Below are 24,176 nucleotides of genomic sequence, written 5' to 3'. Positions count from 1 at the left end.
AACTCTGAAATGCCCCTATTCAGGGTCTTGGTATCTGAAATCGGATTACTAGAAGCCATTAGAGATTAAAAATAAATGGAAGTGTATGGCTTTGGATTTTAGCCTTCAACACGAGTAAGGAAAACAAACCTTCATTAGCACCCTTTTTGAGCTGTTTGTAGTTCGCAGCTTGTTGAATAAGGTCCAGTATGGTTATTGTAAGCTGGGCATCGGCCAGCGGGCACGCTTTCGGATTCACGGCTTCGGCGGTCTTGAGAACAAGCGCAGAAGCAGATCAATACAAAAATATCTAATCAACTAGGGTTTTTCAGTTCTCTGTAATCTCCACCAGCAAAGTTTGGGTTTTATGGAAAAGGAGAAGGTTTAAAGAGAAACGCCGTCAGGTGTTTGGTTATAGTTGGAAGTCCACCCAGGATCCTACGGCTGATTTGTAATTGGATCATAAACTTGATTGAATATAACCACCGTCCGTTCTCCAGGGCGAGGTACTTTCCAATAATAAAAAATAAAAGGGTAAAATACACGTACCCCCTGTAATCCATCCAATATTCCTCGTACCTCCCTAAGCTTCTGATAAGTCCACGTACCACCACTCAATATTCCACGTACCACCCCTACTTTACCCCCTAAAGCCATTTAAGTCCAAAATGCTAAAAAATGATCAAACTATCGTTTCTTCTATCTTTTCTAAAATTTGAAAAGACCTAATTGCCCTGAACTATTTGCTAAAATTTGAAAAGACCAAAATGCCCTCATCTTCCCCAAATCATGATCTTCTTTTACATACCCAATACCACCACCACCACCACCACCATCACCCTACCACCACCACCCACCACTAACACCATCACCACCATGAAGCCCCACCTCCAACTCCTCCACCTCTACCACAGGAACCTACGAAGGATCCTCCTCAAGATAGAATGGATCAATCTGGAATTTTAGGACTTGAATCACAACTCATAACCCTATGAAATCTAAGTTATAACCCAACGAAACAGCCCTCGAATCATCAAAGAAAGCTATCTGTAATTGTTCCTGGCAGTACAGCACGAAGGAACCCAACCTGAAACTTGATCTTAGAACCCCCAACTTAGGCAACTTTCCGACCTCCATTTACAATTTGAATCGCTCTAGGGTAAGTACACATGTACCCAAATTTCAGCCCAAACTGATAGAACCCCAACGAGAAAAAAAGAAAATCTTTAATTTATTTGGCAAATCCAGTCTCATCTCATGCTCACAGACAACAAACCAGCCCCAAATACCCTCCAAAGTCAAGAATTACTGAACATTCTGATAATTTTTAGTTGTTCACCCCTCACACCAGTACCTATCTTTTACACCTCTCACCCGTCGATGCTCAACCTGTTCTTGCTAAAACCAGATCTCACCCCATCGTTTCCAGCAAACCAAGCCCCACTCTCTTCTCCCTCCTCTTTCCTCGACTTTCTCTAGATGGTCAGAGACAGGAATCCCAATTGAGTAGGAAAATTGAAAAAGCAAGGGAGAAAAGTTGGAGATTCGGATACACTCTGGTGAATTTTCTTCCACATCTGAAGAATTCATCGGAAGAGCAGTTGAGAAAAGGCTCCTGCAAGTTAAAATTAGGCTTCTCCATCCAACTTGGATTTTTTTTTTTCAATTAAGTTTTGGAACTATTCTATGAAATCTTCTCTGATTGAATGAGAAAGAGATATATTGACATATAACCTAAACCAAATAAACTGAAATTACTAATCCCATGGAAATTGAAAGACTACTTCAGAGGTCAAGTTAAAGGCTTACTATATTTTAACAACTTTAGCAAAAAAAATACTATATTTTAGCTAAGACCTTTTTTTTTTGTTTGTGCAGCAAATGGTAGATTTAAATTTATATAGTCTTCTGATATCAAATTGAGACTCTCTTAATTACTTCAGTCAATGGCCATGACAGCCTATGTATTTGGTACTGCTCAAGGCGATCTAAATTTTTGTGTCAGTAGACTTCCCTAATTAATAAACTTCTTACCTTTATTGTTATTTCCTTATTATATATATATATATATATATATATATATATATATATATATATTTTTTTTTTTTGGAGGGGGTGGTTGCCATCGGTGCCCTTTTGTACAGGTTAAAATAGACCCTTTGCTGCTTATGTTAAAGGTCTGATTTGGAGATCATGATGTATACTTTCTTCCAATAAATAAGGTTGAACATTGAATTATTCTGTGAAGTTATTAATTTTGCTCAGCAAACTAATGTATCAAATTATATAAGACAGAATTTCAGGAGAAAACACCATGAAGGATATGGTTGAGAGCCTCGAGGCTCAACCAAACCTACCCCTTGATCATGCGATTTATCTTCCCACTGTTCACTTGCTTTTGCCCTGCTGAAAAAGTTAACATCCAGTCAAAAAACACATCAGAGGATATTAGTTCCAAAAAAAAATATTATACCAGATCAAGCCTTTAGTAATACCTCGATGACAATGACTACAAAAGGATTATAAAAAAAAACAAACAAAATCCAAAACTTAACACCATAAATTTTAGCAGTCCATAGAAACTTCTGAAATTACATTAGTACTTAAATAGAAAAGCACAGAAAAGGGAGAGAATGTCAATGGAAACGACAACAAATGGAAAGATGAATACTTATTAGCCACATGATGCAAGTCAAGAAACCGCCATCGTGAATGGCCTCCACATACTGGTGGGGTTCTTATTCTATAGTCAGGTCCAGAACCAAGGATGACATCATGGACCTGCCAGGATCCAGAACTCAAGCCGATAATACCTGGATGGCTGGACCTGCCTTTAGATCTCTACTCTGGATTTGGGGTGCTTGATCCATTGATTATAGGGGGTGTATCGAAGCTAACGGTCCAAAGGACATGTAGCCTGGAGCGAGTTGGATTTTTTAAATTTAAGTGAAAGAGGGTTTTGGAGGCAGATTTCATAAATAAAAAAAAGGGGGTATTACTCGGATTGATTCTCGTGTCCCTGTGCCCAAAAAGTTTAAGCAAGGAAAATATAGCTTAGGACATAAAGGTAATTCTAGATCTTTAAGATGGTCAGCTCTCAAAGTGGAAGGAGAACTAAGATGTAATCCAATAAAGAATCAATGATATGTAAGTAAGGCACATAACTTTTTGTTTAAATAACCTTATTCCAGAGTAATCCATTCTAGATCAGAAGAAAGACCTACTGCAGGACTGATGTAGGACAGTAAAGGTGTTCCACAACCTCTTACTGCAGGACTGCTGATGTAGGGCAGCACAAGGTGTTCCACAGAGGTGGCAAGAGAGATGTTAGCCACAACTTACCTAAGGGTTTGACCTTGGGGTATAGTGCAAGCTACAACTGACACTAGAAATTATTGAAACCATCCACAGGAGCAGCAAAGTAGAAGAATAACTCAACTTCAATTCAACGAATCTTATTAGAGTCAAATTAAATAGACTGACCAGCCCCCTTTTCATTATTTGGCTATTATGATGCTTTGTAAGTTAGAAATATCTTTGTTTGCTAACTCCAAAAAGCATGTTAATACCTTCTTTGAGCAAAATAGAAACCTTCTAAACTATCTAACTCACTAAAGACCAAATTCCAAGACTAGTTTCTTAGGCTCTCTTTGGCATAGTTTATAATTAAATTTATGACCCATTTATGAGAATTGAAAAAAAACAATTAATGGGCTATAAATAATAACCGTTTGATTACTACTAGATATAATAGGTTCTGATATGCATAAAAATGACCCACCTATGGTGGTTTGACACATGGGCTTGAGGTCTGGTCAAAATGGAAGATTAAGGTGAATATTAATGTTATCCATCAAAGCATAAGCTTTTTGGGTCATATAACCGTCATTGTGACTAGGGACCTTCCACAAGGGATATTTACTTTACTTTGTTGACACGATCCCCAATCTTACCACCATACATCCTATGTATATGAGGGCACTGTAGAAGCTAACGGGATGCTTAATCACATTGATTACTCTTAACTAACTACATACTCAGCTCCCAACTCTTTTACTGCTGTTGCTTGGAGTACTGACTTCAGCATCGGAGAGTCCACCTTGGAGCCAGCTCCAATCCACTCTTTTGCACTGTATTTATCTTGTGGTGTTCAGGTCTGCCCACTTACGTAGCAGATCAGATTCTGGCGGCAACAAATTCTATAATGAGAAATATGGTTGGTATGTCTAGTGCAGAATAGATTATGTAATAAAGATGTGCTTTGTAGGAAATACATCTATATTTGAACATTGGGGCCCACACAAATGATGGGATCCACTGCAAAGTATACAAAGTAGGTCCCACCAGTTGGCAAATTGATCAAGAAATTTTATGAAAAATAAAATTATGTTAAAATGCTAGTTTATCCATAATAATATATAGATATCCAAAGTGTTCCTATCGTGCCATTACTGAACATTACGAAATATAGCAAGCAACAATAATATACTATTGCAATGTTATGACAATCACAAGGTTCTATTATATGAAATTGGAAACACATCAAAAAGGAAATTTCCAAGTGTCAGAAGTTATTATGTTCCCTATCATGACAGACCAGAACAGCACAAGGAATAAACGAAAACAGACCAAAAACTTTATTCTCTATTTTTTTTTTATAGAAAGATTCTGTCTGGGTGAACCAGAACTGAACCGGTCAACGATCAACCGGGTCGGGTCACCGGTCATCAATTCGGGTATATGGATCAGGCTTTCGGGCCGAGTTGGTAGGTCGGCCCGGCCCACGACTCACGTTAGCATCACTGGTCGGCGCACATTAGTGCACCTATTTGTTTAGTTTAATTAAACTTCTTCGATTTGATCTGCAAATTGTTTTCGATATGCTTCCATTGCTGCTGCTGCGTACCACCTGCCACATTGCAATATTAAAGATCTCATCATCATCACCACCACCATCGCTATCATTGTCTTCACACTAACCGTCGAACTCTCTTGGTGGAGGAATGGAAAAGAAAAGGTAAAACTGTGAGATAGGATTTCAGACTGACCCAATAAACTTCTAATCAATTTATTGGGTCCAATGTTGGGTTACATGCAAGTATTTAAAGGGGAAAATAACAAAGACTCCTAATTAGACTATGAAACTGAAACTAATCCTACATATGCAACTCAAACAAATAAAAGAAAGAAATAAATAAACTACCAGATAACTAAAATAACTACTTCCAAACCTTGTTGGACCAGTTCCGTCTAGGTTTGGCTCTATCTCCAAATCCTATCATTCTTGTCCAACCAGTCAAGTGATACTGCATTAATTCTCCTCCTCTGAAAAGAACTCAACTCCATCGAGTTTGAAAAAAGACCAAGGAGGCCATTTGAAGCAACACGCTGAAGGAGGAACAATCCCGCTACTTTCTTGAGTTTAATGCTAGGGAGATCTTTAGTGGGAAGAAACTTCATGGTTTTCTTGCAGTGCTTGAAGGAGTAGGTATTTGCATACCTGCAATGTTTGTGCCTTTTTATCAAACCACCAAGGTCGACCAAGAACAAGACATAGCTTCAAAGGGACGACTTCACACCGAACCGTATCCACAAAACCACCAATAGAGTAGGAGAGTACAAATTATCTGTAACTTTGAGATTAGAGTTGTTCACCCATGCAACTTTGTAGGAAATTGGATGGGGCTCTGTCTGCAATCCCAACTTACCCGACAGTGACTTCAAAGACGACATTAATACAACTCCATCGATCACCAAACTATATAATTGGCCATTGCACTTTATACGGGTTTGAAAGATACTGTTAAGGCGCCAATCTTGTGTTGCACACCTAGGAAGGCAGTGCGCTTTGGGATGCGGAGGAGCTATTATTGCCCATCTCCCTAACCTAATGTGGCACCGGGTTCGGACTGCAGGGAACTATAGCATGGGGGGACGTCTAATCCCTTTGTTGCCGCAAGGCTGGCTAATCGTGCGCAGAAAGAGCGAGGGAACTCCTCAGGTTCTGGAAGGCACATGAGTCAAAATGCTATGTTGAGTGTGTGACCGACCCTACACTATGTAGGTACCCGTACAGGTGACGCGTCGGTCGGTCCTAGAAATGGCGGCAGCAGTTTACGACCGGACGTGCTCAACCTAGAGATCACCAGGCAGCTCTTTCGCTCTATAGGGACCAGGGGCATAGCACAATTTGTTAGAAGTCATGTAACAGGGGTAGTTTAGGAACTAGTCTCATTACTAGTTGCCTTATTATGTAATTCTGTTTTTCTTTCTTTATTTCTCTTGTACCTCCCTAGGGAGGTGGATGTAATTCTCTTTGTTATGCTTGAAGTAATATAGGTGTATGGAGAAGTCTCTCCAACACATAACATTACAACCCAAAATATTCTCCTCTCTCTTCTCTCTTCTCTCTTCTCTTGCCATCTTCTTCCTCCTCCAACTTCTTGCTTCTCTCTTACTTACTTTCTTAACCTAAAATCTAACATGGTAACAGAGCCTTAGGGTTTGAAAGTCGAATCCATCTTGTTGCTTCCATTCTTTCCTTCTCTTTGAAACCCTAGGGAACAAAGGGTTTCAAGGAGAAGCTCCCTATGTAAGAAATCAATTGAAAGGAGCATGAAATAGGTTTAATATAACCTATCCTTGTATTTGCAACTGCTGTTTGAGCTCAGATGAAGCTCTCTTGTTGATTTGAAGCCTCTCTATCCACTGCTAGAGTTACCGCCAGCTCCAGCTTGAAGTTTCTATATCTCTCAATCTCGGCATGGGTTTGAGGCTTGGAATGGTGCACTAGAATCGCCCAAGGGTACTTGTCAAGGTCCATGTGTCCCTCCTTGCTGCTTGAAGGCTCTATGTGAGCACAACTCCTTTTTCGTGGAGCTCTATTTTCTGCCCAGGTACAGCCTGTGACTGCTGCTTCCTTTTTTTCTTGCATTTGGAGTACCATGGACTCCTCCCTTGGTTGAGAAGTGTTTATGGATACCTTGTTTAAGGTCTTGGAACTTTTTTGAGTGGGTTTTGCTACTTGGAAGGTGTTGGGTGAAGTTCTGCCCAGATTTTACCTGTTTTTTTTCCTGCTGGAATTTACTTCTTGTGATTGGAATCCTTATTTGGGTTGAGTGTGTACTCCCCACTTGTCTCTGGTGTTCTTGTTTGGGTTGAGTGTGTCATTTTCCTGCCATCATGCCTGATTTGGATACATCTGTGCTTGGCATTGCTGATTCCCAGCCCACTACTGTTGTTCCTCAGTTGGCTAATGAGAGTACTCACCAACAGATTTCTTTTGTGAAGCTTGATGATACTAATTACTTAGATTGGTAACATTCCGTGAGACTTTTCCTTAGGAGTAGGGGAAAACTTGGATATATCACAGGTACTATCAAGGCTCCAGCAGTTAGTTCACCTACATTTAATAAATGGGAGACTGAAAATTCTACAGTTATGGCATGGTTGATCTTCTCCATGAAGCCCGAGATTGGGAGAAGGTTTATAAGGAAAGAAACTGCCAAAGCTATTTGGGATAGTGTCTCTATGGCTTTTGACAGAGTAGGAGACACTGCCAAGGTCTATCAGCTCCATAAAAAAATTCACTCATTGAAGCAGGGTGACAGCACTATTTTTGAGTACTATAGTGCGTTTCTCAGTCTTGTGGAGGAGTATGACCACTACAGGGACCTTCATTTGACCAACCCAGAGGATGAAGCAAAGGTGTATCTGACTCCTGAAAAAGACCGTGTCTTCTCTTTACTTGGTGGTCTGAACCCCAACTATGAGCCAGTTAGACTCCAGCTATTAGGCTAGTCTACCCTTCCCTCTCTTAGTGAAGTCTGCAGTTACTTACAGAGTGAGGAGACCGGCGGCTTACTATGGCACCACCACCAGCATCATCTTATGAGAGATCAGCCCTCCATTCCAATTCCTTTCCGGACACCCGTGGAGGTGGTAGAGGCCAAGGGCCTAACCGTGAGAAAGCCAGCACTGTGGAGACAGTTGGCGCCAGTGGAGTTGGGCGAGACAGACTTAAATGTGATCATTGTGGACGCACTGGACATACCAAGAATAGGTGTTGGTCTCTCCATGGTCGCCCTCCTGGTACGTGTGGTCGTGGTGGCCGTAGAGGAGGAGCTCGAGCTCATTCCGCGACAACTGAGGCTGATGCCCCACAGGATGATTCCACCTTTATAGATGCAGTGGTTCCCAGGGTTGTGTCACAATTGAGCACATCTTCTACATCTAGTGTGGCTGGCTCCTCATCATCCTCAGCTTTACAGGTCTCCACCTCAGCTTCTACTGCTGCCCAGTCTTGGATCATTGACTCTAGTGTTACGGACCACATGACTGATACATCTCATTATTATGATTCCTATACCATTTGCTCTGGTAAGGATAAGGTTAGGGTAGCTGATGGCTTCATTTCCTCCATATCTGGTAAGGGAAATATCCCTGTGACATCATCTATTTCTCTCACTTCTGTTCTTCATGTCCCCAACCTTACACTGAATCTTTTATCTGTAAGTCATCTAACTAAATCTCTCAACTGTTGTGTCACATTTTTTCCTTCTCACTGTCTTTTTCAGGATTTGGTGACGAAGAGGATTATTGGTAGTGGACGTGAGGAGCAAGGCCTCTATCTTTTTTACCCTTTTTTGCCCACAGCTCATTCCTATGTGAGTGGTCGTAATGATAGTAGTTCTGTAGATTCTGTTATGTTATGGCATCGTCGTCTTGGCCATCCATCTTTTGTTGTAATGAGGAAACAATTGCCTCACTTATTTTCTTCTATTGCCCCTTCTCATGTTTTTCAATGTGAACCATGTATGTTTGCCAAACATTGCCGGTCTTCATATCCTTATCATGGTAATAGAACTGTTGCTCCTTTTCATATTATGCATACTGATGTTTGGGGTCCTTCCCCTACTACTTCATTATTTAGCTATCGTTATTTTGTGTCATTTGTTGATGATTTTTCACGTGCCACATGGACTGTTCTTCTGAAGCATAAGAGTGATGTTTGTGATGCCTTTCAGAATTTTTATCAAATGATTCTTACTCAATTTGAGACTCGCATCAAAATTGTCCGATCTGATAAAGGGGGAGAGTACATGTTTAGTGGTCTTCAAACCTTCTTTACTACTCATGGCATTATCCATCAGCTAGCGTGTATTGACACGCCCCAACAAAATGGGGTTGCTGAGAGGAAAAATCGTCACCTACTAGAGGTTACCCGTAGTCTCTTGTTCGGCATGCATGTCCCCAAGACCTTCTGGTCTGCGGCTCTTCTCACTGCCTCCTTTCTCATCAATCGCATGCCTACCAAGCATCTTAATTTCAAATATCCCTTGGACATCTTATCTCCCAAGGCCTCTGCTTTTTCTCTTCCCCCTAGAGTCTTTGGTTGTGTTTGTTATGTGCATGTTAACAAATCTGCTCGCACTAAACTTGACCCCAAAGCTCTCAAGTGTCTCTTCCTTGGGTACCCTTCTACTACCAAGGAGTACAAGTGTTACCACCCTTCTTCCCGCCGATGTATCATTTCCAAGGATGTTACCTTTCTTGAGTCTATCCCTTTCTTTGTCCCTTCTCAACATCCTCTTCAGGGGGAGAATTGTGGGAGTGAACAGGCTGCTGATGATTTCTTCCTTTCTCCCTTACCTACATCCCCGTTTATGTTTAACATTGGAAAACATAGGATTGTAGATGTGGTTGAGGTTGATAATCAATCAAACGGGAATACAGATTTGTTTGTTAAAAGTGGTTCTGGTAAGTAGAAGGATTACCACATTACATATAAAAAAGGTGAAGGCTTGCATAATACAAGAAAGAAGACCTACCAAGAGTCCTCTTCAGATCCGGATCCACATCCTGAGATTCATTCTTCTCAATCAGGTGACATTCCTTCTTCTCCATCTGATTTGGACCTTCCTATTGCTATTAGGAAAGGGAAAAGAACTTGTACTAATCCTATATCCCAATTTGTTTCCTATGATGCAATTTCTCCCACAGGTCTTGCCTTTATTACTGCTCTCTCTACTGCTTCAATTCCCAAGAATGTCATTGATGCTATGTCTGACCCAAAATGGAGACAAGCCATATCTGAGGAGATGGTGGCACTTGAGAATAATGGTACTTGGCAACTTGTGGACCTTCCCAAGGGACGTGTCCCAGTTAGATGCAGATGGGTCTACACAATCAAGTATAATTCTGATGGCACTATTGAGAGATACAAAGCGAGGTTGGTAGCCAAGGGGTACAGTCAAGTCTATGGAATTGACTACCAGGAGACATTTGCCCCTGTGGCCAAGCATAACTCAATAAGAGTTCTTTTATCTTTGGCGGCCAATAAAGATTGGCCTTTATATCAATTGGATGTGAAGAATGCCTTCCTTCATAGCAACTTGGAAGAGGAAGTGTACATGCAAACTCCACCAAGCTTCAAGATGCCCTCAGGTGAAGGGAAAGTGTGCCTCCTTAAGAAGGCTCTATATAGTCTCAAACAGTCACCAAAGGCATGGTTTGAGCGCTTCCGACAGGCTATTTTAAAGAATGGATATTCCTAGAGCCAAGCTGATCACACCCTCTTCACCAAGCAGAGTAATGGTACTATCACTGCTGTCATTGTCTATATTGATGATATTGTGGTCATAGGAGATGATATAGCTGAGATAGGTAAATTGAAGAGCTACTTGGCACAGCAATTTGAGATCAAAGATCTGGGCCCCTTGAAGTACTTCTTAGGAATAGAAGTATCAAGGACCAAGAAAGGAATCAACATATGTTAGAGGAGGTTTATTCTTGACTTGTTGGCAGAGACAAGGATGTTAGGCTGTAAACCAGCAAGCTCTCCTATTGAGCAGAATCACAAACTAGGAGAGGACTGTGGTCCTTCTCTTATTGATGCGGGGAAGTATCAAAGGCTAGTGGGGAAGCTTATCTATCTCTCTATGACTCGGCCAGATATCTCTTATGTAGTGGGAGTTGTCAGCCAATTCATGCATGCTCCCAAGAGTGGCCATTTGGATGCTGTGTATCATATTCTAAGATATTTGAAGTCCTCTCCAGGGAAAGGACTGTTATATGCAAAGCACAACCACTTGAGAGTGGAAGGCTTCACAGATGCCGATTGGGCTGGTTCCATTATAGATAGGAGATCTACCTCCGGCTATTGTACCTTTGTGGGAGGTAACTTAGTCACATGGAGGAGTAAGAAACAGCACGTTGTAGCCAAATCTAGTGCCAAGGCAGAACTTAGAGCTATGGCACATGGAGTGTGTGAACTCATTTGGCTAAAAAGGCTTGTTCAGAAACTGTGATTTAACACTGAAGGACCCATGAGGCTGTACTGTGACAACAATGCTGCCATCAGTATTGCTCACAACCCTGTTCAACATGACCGGACTAAGCACATTGAGGTTGATAGGCATTTCATCAAAGAGACGATAGACTCTGGCTGTATTTGTACTCCTTTTGTGAAGACTGGTGATCAGTTGGCAGATATCTTCACCAAGGTTCTTGGCTCTCCTCAGTTTAGTTCTCTCCTAAGCAAGCTGGGAATGCAGGATATTTATTCTCCAGCTTGAGGGGGAGTGTTAGAAGTCATGTAACAGGGGTAGTTTAGGAACTAGTATTATTACTAGTTGCCTTATTATGTAATCCTATTTTTCTTTCTTTATTTCTCTTGTACCTCCCTAGGGAAGTGGATGTAATTCTCTTTATTATGCTTGAAGTAATTTAGGTGTATAGAGAAGTCTCTCCAACACATAACATTACAACCCAAAATATTCTCCTGTCTCTTCTCTTTTCTCTTGCCATCTTCTTCCTCCTCTAACTTCTTCCTTCTCTCTTACTTACTTTCTTAACCTAAAATCTAACTCAATTCTTCTTGGAGGAGGGTTGGTTTTCCCGGGTGACTGATCATGGCATAATATACTCCTACCTATAGTACCGGAAACCAAAGTTGAGCATGCATACCACGATCTTCATGCGTAAATAGCCAAGAGGAAAGAAAGGGCGGTAGATGATAATGTGAAAGGGCGCCGCGTCTAGACGAGCAGACTTCATCCTCAGTTATTTCATGAGTAGTCAGAACAGGACAACGAACATAACAAAGATGTCGCTCCTCATCACTGTCATTGTCGTCGACTTCATCTAGTTCACGCTTTGGCACTAAATCAACTGTCTCCATACACAGGTGCTCCTCTAGATCACAAGGTATAAAAGAGTCATTATTGTAGAAAACCTAGGACTTATAACCAGTAACTTGAGAGAGAAGAAAAGATGGAAGAAGAATTGATTGTAATGCTTGAATTATTCAATTGATAGGTAAGCCCCTCTATTTATAGAGGGGAAATTACAATAGAAAGGGGAACTCCTAATCAGATTAGGAATTCCTAATCATGATAGGATTCCAAGTTACAATAGGAAAAGAACTAGAACTAACAACTCACAGTAGAATTAGGACTTGACATAATTAGAAACTAGGACTCCAACTAGGACTAGGAAAATAGAAGATACACATATCAATCAAATCATTGTTTACGTGAACAGTGTCACATGAACAGTACTTCAACACTCCCCCTCAAGCTGGATTATACAAATAAGTAAAGAAAGAAGATCCAACTTGAACTAAAAGGAAAAAAAGAATTCCATAATAATGCTAACACTCCCCCTCAAGTTGGCGCATAAAAGGTACTAATGCCCAACTTGAACAAAATGGGAAAAAACTAAGGTGCAGCAAAATCCAACTTGATATATGAATGCAGCTCCCAAATAACCCTTCTAGAACTTGAAAAAATAGATTTTCAAAACTTGGACATACATGATCAGCAAACCGGTACTGGAATGTCTTCCAAAAAAGGCAGCTTTCAACGATCTTCAATAGCTATCCCGTAATGAATCTCAAATTGTCATAGTGACATAGAATCTTGAAGTGAAATAACTAGAGCAGCAAGTAGCGAAAACAAACTGAATCAGGTAGCGGAAAAAAACTGTATCAACCCAATCGAAAGTCCTCAAATAGGCAACAACCAAATATCTTCAATATTTCAATACTTCAATCTCCCCCTTACTGCAAACTCAACCCAATAAAGAAGGATACCCAATGGCAATAGTGGAGAAAACTGATCTTCTATGTTTTGCACCAATGTTCCTGTAAGTTCTGCGTTCTGCAATGTCTGCGGGTGTATTGTACATAATCCCCCCCTCACGTGTAGTACACGTGGACATAAAAGAGATGATGTAAGAGATAGGGCAAAAACATAATATACCAGAATTTTCCAAGAGGTGCTAAGGGTAATTAAAAAGGAAGGAATGGCAAAATTGGAGAATACCATTAACTTCCAAAGCGGTTATGGGTATATGCCAAAGGTATGGGATATGAAGGGAATTAGAATTATTGAAAGGGAACGGTGTTGGAAAAAAAAGGATGCCATGGTTGTAATTTGGTAAAAATCCACTTTTAAATACAATCCAAGCCAAAGGGCAAACTGGTAATAAACCAGAATTTTAAGGGTCAATTGGGTAGTCAAATAGGGGAATGGCAGAATTGTAATTTAAATGACCAGAATATTTCAAGGGCTTTTGGTAAACAAAGAAGCACTGGGATGCAATAGGAATTACTAGTTATGAAGTAGGGGCAATCTTGGAAGCAAATGTAAGTGATAAATAGAAGCTGAATTAGGCATAAAGGCAAGGGTAAATTAGGAAAAAGATAAAATAAGGAATATAATAAATAACTATGTCATTGGGATTGAATGCATTATGGTCAATTAAAAGAAAGTAACCAAATATCTTGCTGGCTGTAGCCAAAGGGAAAGATACCACGACAGTGATTGTCTTCAACCTCACTACCAAGGTCCAAAAGCAAAAGATAACAAGACTCGAGAGACTCCATCAGCAGAGGTGAGAACAATAAACACCATTAGAAGAAAATAAATTGAGGAATATTTGAAAACAGAAACCACAATCAGTTCTCCGACCATCAAAAGTAGCTGGTTCTCAGAACTAGCAATCGAGGCGGAAAACCCAGTGACGTTAGTAGCAGGATATCGATTAGCAGAAAATAGAATCAGCAATGTAAATAAGAAAACCAGAGATTATTGCAGCAGAGGCGTCGGTTTGTTTGGATTCAGCAAATCATGACTAGCAAACCCAGTCGAAGAATCAGGAATAAATTTCAATCAACAACCAGTGAATCGAAACCATAAATTGTGACCAGATATCAATAGTTATACAACCAGCGAACGGCCAGCAAGAGGAACAAACTTAGGCTTCAATCTTCAGCGAAAGTGCACAATTTTCATACAAATCTTCAACGGTATATGAAACCCTAGTTCTTCTTCGTCTATAAACTAGGGTTTCTTCTTCCAACTAGAAACCCAAAAACGACTCTCAAAACGGCAATAACAGAGAGAATCAGGTACTTGCTTACTGCTCTGATACCATGTAGAAAACCTAGGACTTATAACCAGTAACTTGAGAGAGAAGAGAAGATGGAAGAAGAATTGATTGTAATGCTTGAATTATTCAATTGATAGGTAAGCCCCTCTATTTATAGAGGGGAAATTACAATAGAAAGGGGAACTCCTAATCAGATTAGGAATTCCTAATCATGATAGGATTCCAAGTTACAATAGGAAAAGAACTAGAACTAACAACTCACAGTAGAATTAGGACTTGACATAATTAGAAACTAGGACTCCAACTAGGACTAGGAAAATAGAAGATACACATATCAACCAAATCATTGTTTACGTGAACAGTGTCACATGAACAGTACTTCAACAATTATCAACATAAGCTACCAAGTGGTTGGGACACTAAGCACTTAACTGAAATGTCTATATCCCTTGCATGTGTAACACTAATGGGCAGCATTTGGCCAGTTAAGCCATGAAGATGCCATAAATGAACCAGTAGCCTGTGGTTTGTTGAATGCCTTTTCCTGGGGAGAAGACTGTTGTTGACTGTAACTGTTACCCCTAGGAAAAGTGTCTGGAAAATTCCTTTGAATGTAAGGCCATTTCAAACTTTCTTCTACCTAATATGCAACTTGTACAGCATCTTCCATTGTAGGCAGTTGACTGGATACGTGTGCAGTACTAATCTGAGGATGCAAACCATTGCGGAACTATGCCACCAATACTTCTTCATCTCAGTCAAAATCAGATCGAGTAGCGTAATAATAAAATCTAGCAACAAATTCCTCAACCGTTAAGACTTTTCTGTTTCAACTGTGCAAACCTGAGGTGCATGCACTGCTTGTAATCGGCAGGCGAGAATCTTCGGTTCATGGCTTCACCCATCTCAACCCTCTAATCTACCAGACTCGAGTTGTACCTTTGAATTTAGCCTTTGCAAATAAGACTTTCCTGGCCTCAGTCAAACTGTACCATCTGAAAAAGGTCTCCAAACTATGAATCTAGTCAAGGTACTATTTTAGATTTTTGTCTCCATAAAATTCAAGAACATCCACAGCTTCACTGCTCTTTCAGCTCCATAATCATCATAATGACCAGCTTCATAGGGTGGTGGTGGTGGCAGCATTGGTGGTGTTCGATGTTGTGGTGGTGGTGGCATTGGTGGTGTATGATGTTGTTGTGGTGATGGTGGTGGCGGTGGCGGATCTTGTGCGATGGAGTCAGAAAAATCCCCTGGGACTCTTCCCTAGAATCTTCGGTTCATGGCTTCACCCTGTTGGGAAACACATTTTCCCACGAATATATTTTGATGATAACAAACATATTTGGAATAACTCAAAAACATGTCTAAGTGTATGATTGATTCCTATAGCCGGACAACAGAAGCCACTAAGACCTTAAGAAAGACTTAACAAAGCTTGAGCATCCGGATACATAATGGAGGATGCAAGATTAAAGATTAAAGAAAAGGACAATTGAGGATTGAAGAACATCATTGAAAGAAGTAAAAAAAACTCACAACCACAAGGAGAAGAAGCTCCAAGAATAATCAAGTGCACTTAGAACACAATTCATCACATGTAACTCACGTGCACATCATATTGCATTCGCATGTTTTAGAGAGACTAGGAGGAACTTATTTCCATGCCCTAGACTTAAGAACATGGCAATAAAAGTGTTGGACCAAACCCCCATGAAGTCCCAAGCAAGCCGGATCAAAAACCATATGATAGACAGTCAAATATAGGCAAAACTGTCTGTCGGTCAACCTACAACAGATGTAAAACACACATCTAATTGCAGTAGCCTGTCGGTTGCAACCGATAGAACTGCTGGTCGATCGACACCTATAGGTCGATCGAGAACTGCTGGTCGATCGACACCTATAGGTCGATCCATCGGTTGACCAACCATTGACCTACAGCCCCAAATTGACTTTAACGGCTAGTTTTTTGGTGGTTGACCTACAAGTTTTATAGGTCGACTGACATAAATGTGACCGTTTTATATCCGTTGGGACCAAAACTTAACCCATTTTTTTGCTATAAATAGAGCATCAAAATGGCTCTAAAAGCAGCCCTTGAACATACAATATACACATCCAATTGAGATCACCTGAAGAGAGTTTCAAATCATTATTGAGAGCATTCTTTAGTGTTGAGCTCAAGGCGCCAATTTATTGTTCTTGGCCAAGAACTCAAGCTCTCTATTCTCCACAACTTCTCTAAGTTATATTATCAAGAGAAGTGCATTGGGAGATCAAAGGTACATCATTATCATCAACATCATTCATATCATTGTGCGATGACATCACTCAAAGGGTAAAGTGTCACTACCCTTTGATAGGTATTTATACCACAACTTCTTATTGTATTGGTTTTGTTTATGCTTTTTTATTTGAGAAAGCATTGTTGTTTTAATCTAGACCGTACTTAGATTAGTATAACGACCCTCTCATCCATAAGAGATTGAAAGGATACTCTTGTCCTAGAAAGATTGTATGGATCCTCTTATCCTGTTAAAAAGAGTTGTAAATGTGTAATTTCCCCACCTATTGTATTGAAAGGGAAATACTAGTGGAAGTCTCTCAAGGTTGAGAGGAGTGGGTGTAGGCTAAATTAGCCGAGCCACTATAAATCTTGTGCCTCATTTATTTTTGCTTTTTACATTGCTATATTTAATCTAAGTGTGCAACTAATCAAAAAAAAGGCAAAATTCACTAGTGGTAACCTATTCACCCCCCTCTAGGTTACCCAATACACCCATCACAGTGCAAGTAGTGACTAACTCAATGCCTCAGGTTCGATTCTGTTGTTGTTGCTTGATCTACCATACTCAAATTGTGCCTTTCAATTTAGCCTTTGCAAACAAGACTTTCCTAGCCTCAGTCAAACTGTACCATTTGAAAAAGGTCTCCAAACTGTGAATCCAGTCAAGGTACTGTTCTGGATTTTTGTCTCCATAAAATTCAAGAACATCCATAGCTTTACTGCTCTTTGAGCTCCATAATCATCATAATGACCAGCTTCATAGGGTGGTGGTAGTGGCGCCATTGGTGATGTTTGATGTGGTGGTGGTGGTGGTGGTGGCATTGGTGGTGTATGATGTTGTCGTGGTGATGGCGGATCTTGTGCGATGGAGTTAGAAGAATCCCCAGAGTGCATGGGACTGATGCAGGTTCGAAGTAGGCCTATTTCTAAAGAAATAAGCCAGCTTGAAAGCATAAATTGAATTATTGAACTATGGGGGAGCCTCCCACGATTTGCTTATTTATTAATCAAAACTGAAATCAAATCCTACTCAGACTAGGACTTGTAAACCTAATCTGATTTCTAATTACAAATAGAACATTCAGTTTTGGACTCCAAATCTGATTACAAAACAAAGCCAGCTTTCTAATGGAACTTGTGGAGGGGAAGTAAAATAAAACTAAAATAATTTAAAAAGCTAAAAGACTAATTTGCCCTTAATAAAATGCTGGAAAAAAATCTATGTATAGAAAGGCTCCCACGAAAAACAAAACTCAACAGCCTTCTCAAGGCTTCTTCTTCTTCCTAGTGCTTGGACCTACATCAGCTCTCCCCGGCTTAGAAACATTCATCTCCGATGAATGAGTGAAGACCATGTATCGATCATACAACTCGGGATCAAGCCTCTTGAAATCATCTGCATGGATCCAAGTATTGTCCTGGTGTGGGCGACCTTTCCACTTGACAAGGAAAGAATGGTAACCTATGCCATGTCGAGTGGTCTTATGCATGTCGTCTAGGACCTCCTCGATCACATCTTCAGTGGGTGCCTTGAGTTGGGGCAGCCTCAACATATGCTCTGAATCACCATCATCTGAGTGATGTCCCGTGTACAAGTAGAGACCAGCCACATTAAACACATTACTTATGCCCATAGAAACAGGCAACTCGAGAACATAAGCATTGGGTCCAATACGTTTCAGCACCTTGTATGGACCCATCTTCTTCGGATGGGGTTTACTGTTGACACCCGGCTGGTGTCTCTCTGGGTTCACCCTGACCAAGACCATTTCTCCAAGCTTGAACTCAACGAACCGGCGATGTTTGTCAGCAGTGGCTTTGTAATGTTCAGTACTGAGGGCCATCTTCCTTCGAACATCAGCGTGTACCTCGGTGATATGGCGGAGGAACTCATCTGCTTCCACACTTACCCTAGCTTGAGGGGGTAAAGGAACTAGATCAATGGGACGTTTGAGTTGTATCCCTAGAAGAATCTCGAAAGGGGTATGTCCAGTGGTCCTGTTTATCTAGCTATTGTAAGCAAACTCAGCAATGTCAAGAATGGACGGCCATGTTTTCTCACAATCTCTGACCAAACATCTCAGTAGCTTATAGGCTCCTGTTAACCATCTCTGTCTGTCCATCAGTCGGGGGTGGAAGGCAGTAGAGAACAGAAGCTTGGTGTTTGTCTTCAGCCATAGAGTCTTCTAGAAGTAGCTCATAAATTTCACATCTCGGTCAGAGACTAATACTCGGCAGCCCATAGATGTGAACTATCTCCTTGAAAAACAACTTGGCAATGTGGGAAGCATCAAGTGTTTTTCGACAGGGGATAAAATGAGCCATCTTGGTGAATCAGTCAACAACCACCATGATGGAGTCAAATCTCTCCCTGGTAGGGGGAAGCCCAAGTACAGAATCCAACCTAATATCAACCCAAGGCTGGTAAGGGATCGGCAATGGTGAATAGAGACCCGTGTTCTGCTTGGCACCCTTAGCTAGCTGGCAAACTCGGCATCTCATGATGACCTGCTCTGCACCCGTGTTTTCCACCACTTACGTGCAGCACCAACTAGCTTGTGCCTCAGATAATTCATACCAATCAAAATAATCATCTAACGCTGTCAACCAATCATAAAATACTTGGGGAACATGCTTACCCGAATACTCTTCGAGTTCTAGCTTGATTTTTTGAGAGTCACCCTTGTGTCGATTGGGGGTGGGCAGATCACCGGTGAAATAACTTCTCAGATGTTCTTCAAGGTAGGGTTTAATGCCAAAGGCCTCTACGCAATCAGCAGGCTTAAGCCTTCCTACTGATTTCATAAAACAGATCAAAACTGCAGAAAAACTTAACACAAAGACTGGTTCTGGGAGAAAGTGAATACTGCAGATCATGTGGTCAGTTTGGTCTGAAATTCTGATCGAGTTCCCCTGCTGAGTGGACTAAAACTCGATCAAATTATTGGCCAGTTCTGATGGGTGGATTGGAGTAGGAGTGGTAGACTTGGGGAATAAGAAATTGGAAGGTTTAGGGAACAGAATTAGAAACTAACAGAATTGAATGGCAAAACTTACTTAACAGTGGACTAATTGTTGAAGAATGAAGACAACCTTCTAATGGCTTTAGAGTAGTAAAAGGATGAAGATCACAAGCTGATAACAGCCTCCCGGGCTTCCCACCGCACAGAGTCGACTGGATCAAACACCAGCCCCTTCCACCTTAGATCAAACACTAAGGAAACTCCATGGGGAGCAAGCATGCAAACAACAGCAATGAGTTGAAGAAGAAATTGTGGGCCCCTTGTGCCTCTTGGGCTGCTTTATATAATAATAGAAGGGAACAGAAGGGATCCAAAATTAGAAGGTTCCCAAATTAGGATGTTTCCAATTTGGTCCCGACACAATCAGTTTCTTAACTAATGTGAACTAATTGTTGACAATTACTAACAATGGAAATAGATAGTAACTACTAACAATGAAAATAGAAGGTAAGTAACTTCAGCTAGACCACTAGAACGGACCACAACTTAAACTTAACTAAATGGCTCATACAAAGACAAAACAACTCAACAACCCAAGATTAAAAAAAAAACGTGATCGTCGATGCTAAGCAACAGCCCTCTTCTTCTTCTTCCTTGAATACACCTTCAGATCTGCATCAACCTTCTTCTCAGGATAAAAATACGTGGTTGGCAAGAAAATACGACACACCATTGATGATTTCCATGGACCTTCTTCTTAGGCAAAATTGACCCAAGAACAGCAAGGGACAGAACCATTTTCTGGAAGTTCCCTGTTTCTACATCCAAAAAGGTTCTCCTGCAGTTCTTAAAGGAGAGCCTCTTATTCACATACTTACGAAGAAACTCATACTGCAACACTGGAAGGAGTTGCAGGTCTTGCAGGTCACTGATGAGTTGCAAGTCCTCAGCAGATGAAGGCAAGGTTTAACGTAGCTGTATCGGGTATCATATCAAAAGGGTATTTTAATAGACGTATTGTATCATATCGTATCAGAGAGATTCAAGATACGCTAGATATGTATGGAAATGGTCAAGAAACATATGGAAATGCTTAGGATATATGCCAAAAACAGTTTTGAAGCATAAACACTATAAATAAGTAATATGTAAAATATATCATGTATAAAAAGGAGAACAAAGTACTACAAGACAAGTGCATTCAATTAATTATATATACAGGATGAGGTATCTTACATGTACTAATTCCAAAAAAAATTTAGGTATCGTATTAGTACTATAGCGTATCGGTACTTAAGATATGACACGTATCGGTTAGTATCGGAGGATACGGAACGATACTTAAAACCTTGGATGAAGGGGAATGACGTTACTTGCAGGGAAGAGGGTTAAAAAAGTGGGATATTCTACTGGTTAAGGGTCCAAATAAGGGTTGAGTGGGTTGAGTTTAGTGAGGTGGTTAAAATTGTCATTATGTTTTATATTTAACACCATCAACAAAAGTGAGACAGTTGTAATTGTTGGAATCACAGGGGAGGTGTGTGTATTTAGGTCATAGTACAGGGGACGTCTGCATAATTTAATAACTATATTTGGAATGTTTTGGAGTTGTAAACAATTTTAGAATTAGTCACACAATCATATTAAAAGTTTGCATTTTAATATAGATCTGGTTTCACTTCAATTTCTTTAATTTCCCTTGCAACCAAATTGAGCCGAATTTGTTCCTTCGACAATGTTTCTCCAACTTTGTCTTATCATGAAATGGTATTTCCCTCGAAACACTAAAAAAATTGCCTACCAAAATTCAAGTAACAGAGTTCTTTACAAAAATAGTGATAGCATCAGAAAACAATGGCAATACTGTAATTTAAATTAGGTACCTTAAACCGTTAGACGTCGATGATTCATCCAATTTAGCCAGAATAATGGAATTCAACATACTCACAAGCTCCTCAAAATTCTTATACATGTCAGAATAGTTAGTGCTCTCACTTCCCCCATCATACTTGTAAAACACTGCATAAACCACAAACCCGTAAGAGTTGCAGAATCAAAGGAATTCCACAATCCCGACATCCACTCATTTAGAATTAAAAGAGTTCCAAAACCCAGCCATCCCCTTTTCTCATATAAAAATGCCACAAATTCAACGTAAGCTCAAGGAAATAAAAATTATAAAACAAAAAAGAAAAAATTTACTCGATTTGGAGGTTGACTCGTTTCTCGTCTCCACCTCCCACGACCAGTGCATCCACAATCAATTTAACCCCCATCGCAAACATTTTACTAAGACCAATTTCTTGGCACCGTTTTCCTCTTTGCTGTAGAGGAAAGCATAAGCGTCTTCCGTTGCACTCCATCCCAACTTCATCTACCCAATTCAAGAAAGAAGATCATTATCCACACCAAAGGAAAGAAACTGCAAGAGGAAAAACAAACAGCAGAAATAGACGACTCAAAAACAATGGATAGATTACCTGTAGAAGGAGAGGACAAAACAGTGTCGGAGAAAGCAGGAAGCCCAGTGGCAACAAGAATACATCCAGAGGCGAGAAAGGAAGCGTGAACAGCGAATGCTATTTTGTCGTGAGAGTTTCTAAAAGAAGTCCTACAAGCCCTAATCAACGCCAACATGGAGTCTGCAGTGACCATTGTTTCCTGATTCGGGTCTGTGTGTCTAGAAATTAATTTTCAAGTAAGAACTGTGTCAACAATCAAGTGTATAGAACAACCTTCTTAAGAATACAGAAGGGCGGAAGAAGATGGTTCGAGAATCGAGAGTAACAACTTTGGCGGTTGCTCGGAATCGAAGTGGAAATGTGGAACTTGTACGAAGGTCCATGTCATCTAAGGACTTTTTTAATTTCCACGTAAGCTATGAAGATCGGCAACTTCTGACCCTTCTTGGTCGAATCGTTATCATCTACGGTTCTTTGACGGATGCGATTCTGCCTCTCACAAGAGGCGGTAGACGCAAAAATTTCTTTCTTGGTCTGACATGGTTCAGTTTGGAACTGGCGATAGAGAAATTAAGAATTAATTAGGCGATACCCTTTTAGTAGGGGTGGAAATGAATAGCCAAAATTTCTTTTCGTATCTGTTTAACACTATCTAAATGCGTCTGAAAGCTAAACGGATGTGAATACAGATAGACTATACCTATCCGAAAAGCTATATTTACATGTAAACAGATAAAATATCAGATCCATATCCGTGTCCGTATCCATTTAGCACTATCCGAATCTATCCAAAAACTAATCGGATGTGGATGCAGATATAGCACTATCCAAGCCGAATCTGGTCCGTTTACATCCCATCCTTTTAGCCCTGTGGAACTGGTTTTTTTTTTTTTTTCGGTTGTTGTTGTTGTTGTTGTTGTTGTTGTTGTTGTGGAGGGTGGGGTTGGTGTGGGTAAAGCTGTTTGTAACCAACCTGGGGGTTACAATGAATTGTTGTAACTAGGGCTGCAAGTTTGGCCCTGTCGGCCCTAACCCGCCCTGAGCTCGAACAGGGCCTGGGCTAAGATTTCTGGACCTGAGGGTGGGTTAGGGCCAGAAATTCCTGGTCTTGAGTCAGGGTCGGGTTGGGTCAGGGTTGAGACCTCGGGCTCAGTCCAACCCTGATTTTTAACCTTGATCGCCCCGAAGAAAATTCTTTATTTATTAAACAATAGAAGGTAATAAAAATATAAACTAGTGCATAGCGCACTTTGTAGTTCTTAGTGCATAAAAGTCAATCGCTATAAGGAGGTCTTGGGTTCAAGCCTCCACTTTCACATCTTCCCTACACTTGTTATTTTAATTTGCTTATTGCAGGGCCAATCAAGGCGGGTTTGGGCTGGGCTTGGCCCCTCAGGGTCAGGGTTAGGATCTGGGTATTTAGGCTCTGAGTCAGGGTCAGAGCGGGCCTGGACCCAGCTAAGGGGACACAGGGTTGGGCTAGGGTTTAAAAAGCCCGGTCCAACCTGACCCTGTTGCAGCCCTAGTTGTAACCTTACTTGTTTACCCATCCCTAGACAAATGTCCCTACATAATTTGTCTACTTTTAAACAAGGCTAGTTTTCGTCATTTCACATGGAGGATTGGGATAACTCCAGTCACTTTCTTTGTAGGAAGAGAAATTGTTGTTGGAGTCCAACGAGAAGAAGGTCCAGCGTCCGCCCCCTGTTGGCAGTCATGGGATCATCTCTTGGTTCACCCAATTCCATGGTTAAATTTTCTTGATCACCTCCATGGTTGCTCATGGGAAACCAATAAATATTATACGTGGGGTTAAATATTTTACCAAACCATCTCTTTTCTTATCTCATAAAAATTAGAGTTTTGCAAAAAAAGAGAAAAACATCTGAGATGTAAAAATGAAACCATCACATACCCGCATGCGCAACGAAAAGAGATCGATTTGGGTTTATTTCACATCCCATGGTTACTAAATAATTAATAAAATTTAATGAATAAAATAAACATTTAAGATTTGATAACGTGTAGAGCCTCAAGTGTTGCTCATCCTCCAAATAATGGTTATTCCCCTAACGAGCAATTCAAGAA

General features: G+C 40.6%; 1 protein-coding gene across 1 annotated transcript; it reads right to left on the bottom strand.

The window, feature by feature from the left end:
- Positions 1-2,269: 2,269 nt before the first annotated feature.
- LOC122649633 (probable proteasome inhibitor) lies at positions 2,270-22,324 on the bottom strand. The gene is made up of 4 exons (XM_043842865.1): positions 22,107-22,324; positions 21,829-22,000; positions 21,510-21,645; positions 2,270-2,385 (listed from the first exon to the last, which is right to left on the bottom strand). Exons 1-3 carry the CDS (start codon positions 22,279-22,281, stop codon positions 21,630-21,632), a joined length of 363 nt encoding a protein of 120 aa, XP_043698800.1. The 5' UTR covers positions 22,282-22,324; the 3' UTR covers positions 2,270-2,385; positions 21,510-21,629.
- Between the last annotated feature and the right edge of the window lie 1,852 nt (positions 22,325-24,176).

This window comes from Telopea speciosissima, chromosome 2 (genome assembly GCF_018873765.1).
Source record: "Telopea speciosissima isolate NSW1024214 ecotype Mountain lineage chromosome 2, Tspe_v1, whole genome shotgun sequence".
Taxonomy (NCBI): domain Eukaryota; kingdom Viridiplantae; phylum Streptophyta; class Magnoliopsida; order Proteales; family Proteaceae; genus Telopea; species Telopea speciosissima.
The sequence above is the reverse complement of the archived record's forward strand: the minus strand, read 5'-3'. Positions and strand labels throughout refer to the sequence as shown.

What these genes read in the sequence shown, in the direction of transcription:
- LOC122649633 (XM_043842865.1), bottom strand. Translation starts at nt 22,281, where the DNA reads ATGGTCACTGCAGACTCCATGTTGGCGTTGATTAGGGCTTGTAGGACT. An exon ending in TTTGTCCTCTCCTTCTACAG is followed by an intron (nt 22,001 to 22,106) that starts GTAATCTATCCA and finishes TGAATTGGGTAG; the next exon opens with ATGAAGTTGGGATGGAGTGC.